Source organism: Drosophila ficusphila, unplaced genomic scaffold (assembly GCF_018152265.1).
Source record: "Drosophila ficusphila isolate 14025-0441.05 unplaced genomic scaffold, ASM1815226v1 contig_791, whole genome shotgun sequence".
Classification (NCBI taxonomy): domain Eukaryota; kingdom Metazoa; phylum Arthropoda; class Insecta; order Diptera; family Drosophilidae; genus Drosophila; species Drosophila ficusphila.
Genome location: NW_025064737.1, coordinates 22,181,538 through 22,185,396, shown reverse-complemented (window position 1 = coordinate 22,185,396; position 3,859 = coordinate 22,181,538). Strand labels below are relative to the sequence as shown.

The following is a 3,859-nucleotide window of genomic DNA, read 5'->3' as shown; positions in this document are numbered from 1 at the left end:
GACTTCGTGCTTATCATTGAGCGACTGCATAATGTCTTGGCCATTTCGCAGGGATGCGGGTTACAGGGTTACAGGGTTGGGCTGGGAAAAGTCTCGAATGCAAATGTCTCGGGCTTCTCTGATTCTCTGATTTGTAATCAAATTAAATTGTGTTTTGTGTTTTGTCCAAACAATGAGCGACAGGCGACAACATCCGTGATGATAACTGAAATTCCCGGTAAACGCCAAAGTCAGGCCGGAAAATGCAGTTTTCCCACAGTTACCGAACCGCTCAGCTCAGCTCCACTCTCCTCTTCTAGGGAACTCCCTCACCACTCGGGCTGAAAACCTCATAAATTCTCACTTTTTGGCAGGCCGCACACGGCGAGGGAAATTCGAGGCGGCAGGACTCGAAGGACACAGCGCCAGCAATGAATAGACATTCCCGAGATAATCAACGGCATTATCCTCCGATTATTATGTGTTCTTGGGGCAGCATTCCACAGAATCGAGTTGTGAAAGAGGCACCGAACTCGCAAAAAACTATATCGAACTATATCCGGGATGATCGGCGGATGATGAGGATGCCAGGACACCCGGGTGAGTGTCTGCGTATCCGCTTTCCTTTTTTTCGCAAATTCCCTGTGAGCTCATCATCATCTCCATCAAACCCTCGGTCACTTGAGGTTTAAGCCAACATTAAAAAAGAGCCGAAAAAAAACACCCAAAAACGAAGGAAATCGGTGGATTGAACGTGAGAACAGCGAGTGTCCTCGTACAGAAATTTGCTTGGGCTCCTCATTGTTCATTGAAGTGCTCGAGAGATTTGCTAGTTGTGTCCTTATTGTCTGCGGGTGAATGTATGAATGAGCGAATGAATGGAGTTCACGTCCGCATAAAGTATCCGAGTATCCGAGTATCTGAGGGATATTGCCGCGTTTTTAGCTGGAAAACACCGAACCGAACCGAATCCCGGATGCAGTCGAGGCGTGAGAAGGAGGCGATCTCTGCGGCCTTGGCAACAAGTCTATTGGGACCACTCGCTCACTTGTTTATGGCTTACGTAACTTGGGTGGCGGCAAAGGATGTGAAAAGGATGTGATGCCCTGATTTCTGCGCGCCAAATTGCGTTGGGTAAATAACAACACACACAGCAAACACACGGCATTCAGCTCCTCCAGCACATCCTGTTTACCCTTGACCGATTGCAAATGCAAATCACACATTAGAAGCCATGTGCAACTTTCCGCCCAGCAGTCAAACGTTATGCAACCAAAACCGAAGGCCGCCAGCCTCATTGATGGCAAATGGCCAATGGCAAATGGCAGGGAAACCCATTCGGGACACGTTTTTATGGAGGTGCGAAATGGCACATTTTTTGTCCACGAAACCTGCCGCGTCATTGAGTCCTTTTTGGAACCTCTGAAACCTGTGCAACCTGTGCTGCGACAAGCCTTGCAATTTGTCACCTGAGGCGACATTCAAACTGCCAACGCATTCCAGCTGAGTTTTTGCCTTTGGCCGCCTCACCGTTTCGGCCAACTGGGTCCTTTCATTTGGCCACGATTTGGTAGCAACGGTTTTATGAATCGGAATTTTTCCTCGCAACCGTTACAAATATTCATTCAATGCGGCAAACATTCTCGGGGGACCTTGAATGGGGCTCCGAATTTCGTTCAATGGGTTTATAAAATATTTATTAAATTTCCAACGAAAATATTTGTGCTCAGTTTGGCAAATCATTTCCTTGTGAAAAACGGGGTAAAACTTTCCCAGGCTTATGCTTGCTGAAATTGCAATTTATATTTATGCAATGGAAAAGGTTTGAGGTGGTTTGACACTCAAGGAATTATGGAAACCCCAGGAGAAACCCCTAAAATTCTTGGTAAAATAAAGGAAAATTAGGGGTATACCTTTGAAATCACAATGTTTCAATGGGAGAGACAAAAATACTTTAATTCTACAAAAATCACGATTTATTGATTTTTTAGTATTAACTATTAGGGTTGGCATTATTTTCTTAAAAAGATCTAAGTGACCTCTTACTTAAATTTTCAATTTAAGTTGACAAATGAAAATAAAAAGTCTGAGATTTGGAAATCAAAGCTGGTAAAAATGGAAAATTCCACATTTTCCCCACTGCCAAAGAAAGCAAAGTTAGCTAAAGTTGTTCAAGACTTTTCAGTGCCCGGAGAAATGGTCAGTTCCAGAATGAAAGAGTCAGGTGGGTGGAAAACCCAAATATCTATATAAAATATTATTATTTGATTTATCTATCAGCAATGGCTATAACGAACCAACCCGTTACAGTGGTAACCACCCCACCCAAACGATTGTCACTTGAAGCAGAGAAAGATCGGCGGATGTATATACCAGGATTGAATCAGGACATTACACTACGCGATATCTATGATTATTTTTTCAACTTCGGTCATTTGGAACGCGTGTGCGTAAAAAATGGCACCGAAAAATCAAACTACGCCATGGTCCTTTTTTTACGATCTGCTTCAATGGAAGAAGCCATCAAGTCAAGTCCGCATTTGATCAAGGGTCAACTTTTAAATTGCAGCAAAGCCTCAACGAGCTCTAGAAAAAAGAACAGCAATCCACCTATTGGGCTTTTTAATAATCCTAAAACCGAGTCACCAATTAAACTGCAACCCAAACCTGCTGCTTGCCACCTTAACAAAAAGGGATCAAAGGATCTTCAGAAGAATACTCAACAAACCCCACTTCGCAGGTCGATGCGCCTTCAAAAGTTAGTCGAGACCAAGTCAGAGAATTCTGTGGCTCCTAGCAAAAACGAAAGAAGCTATGTTTATAATGTCAAGGATAAAGACTCCCGGTGGAACTTCAAGTTGTCCAGATCTTCGCTGAGTCTGGATGAAGAAAGGGTACAGGAAAAGGGTCTTCCTCATGCGGCTCAAATGCTCCTGAATGCCCGACCAAAAAAGGCAGTCAAGTCCCCAAAATGTACAAGGCCCACTACTCCAAAAACTCCAAAGAGCCCTGAGTCGCCTTGTGATATAAAAAGTCCTGAAATAGTTAATGATGTTCCAAAGCAACCTCCCGATTCTCCAGAACCTCCAGTTTCAGTTTCCTTGCCTTCCCTTCTAGCTCATGCTCCTTTGGTTCCCTTGCCCAAAATAGTCATCCCAGAATTTGCAAAGCCAGATCTGCGCTCCGTAATATTGGCCTCCTTGGGTAAGGATTACGTTCATCACTGTTTCACAAATGTGGAGGCTTATAAGAGGACCAAGTGCTATGTCGATCTAGATCCCGATGAGAGGATGAGGCGACCCACTATCAAGGAATACATGGATAAAATATACGAAGCCAAAGAAATTGGATTCAAATCAAGACTTTCTTACAACTAAATAAAATATCTTATAATGACATAGGATTGACTCTCAGTAAAAATTGGGGGAACCCCAAGGGATTTGCCTTGATTCCTAGAAAATCTCAATGAAGTTGCTTGAATAAAACCCAAGATATAACCAAAAAGTTAATTCTACTTTCCGATCACACTTACAGTAGACCCTCTTAAGCTGAATGCACTCGAATTGCAGCAACCTGTCAACATAATTAATCCCCGGGATCAGCTGATGGCGGCACTGCCCTTCTTGAATGATCAACAAAATATGAACAATTCATAAGAGACAAGGGAATGCGATAAGGGAGAAAAAATAGTGGGCCTTGATTTCTTTTTAGCCTCTGTTTTGCCCGACATTCCCAAGGATGTGCCTCCAAAAACCTGGCCGTTCTTGTTGTTGGCCGTGTTAATTGTCCAACATTGTGATCGTGGACGTGAACAGGTCGGGTGCCATTAACAATCTTAACAACGATCCACAGCCGCAGCGATCCCACGGCTTGTCGCCTT

At 43.7% G+C, this 3,859-nt stretch overlaps 1 protein-coding gene across 1 annotated transcript; it reads left to right on the top strand.

Annotated features, from left to right (window-relative positions):
* Nucleotides 1–2,261: 2,261 nt before the first annotated feature.
* LOC108086514 lies at nucleotides 2,262–3,356 on the top strand. Its single transcript, XM_017183442.1, has one exon. It carries the CDS (start codon nucleotides 2,262–2,264, stop codon nucleotides 3,354–3,356), a length of 1,095 nt encoding a protein of 364 aa, XP_017038931.1.
* The last annotated feature ends 503 nt before the right edge of the window (nucleotides 3,357–3,859 follow it).

What these genes read in the sequence shown, in the direction of transcription:
- LOC108086514 (XM_017183442.1), top strand. Translation starts at nt 2,262, where the DNA reads ATGGCTATAACGAACCAACCCGTTACAGTGGTAACCACCCCACCCAAA.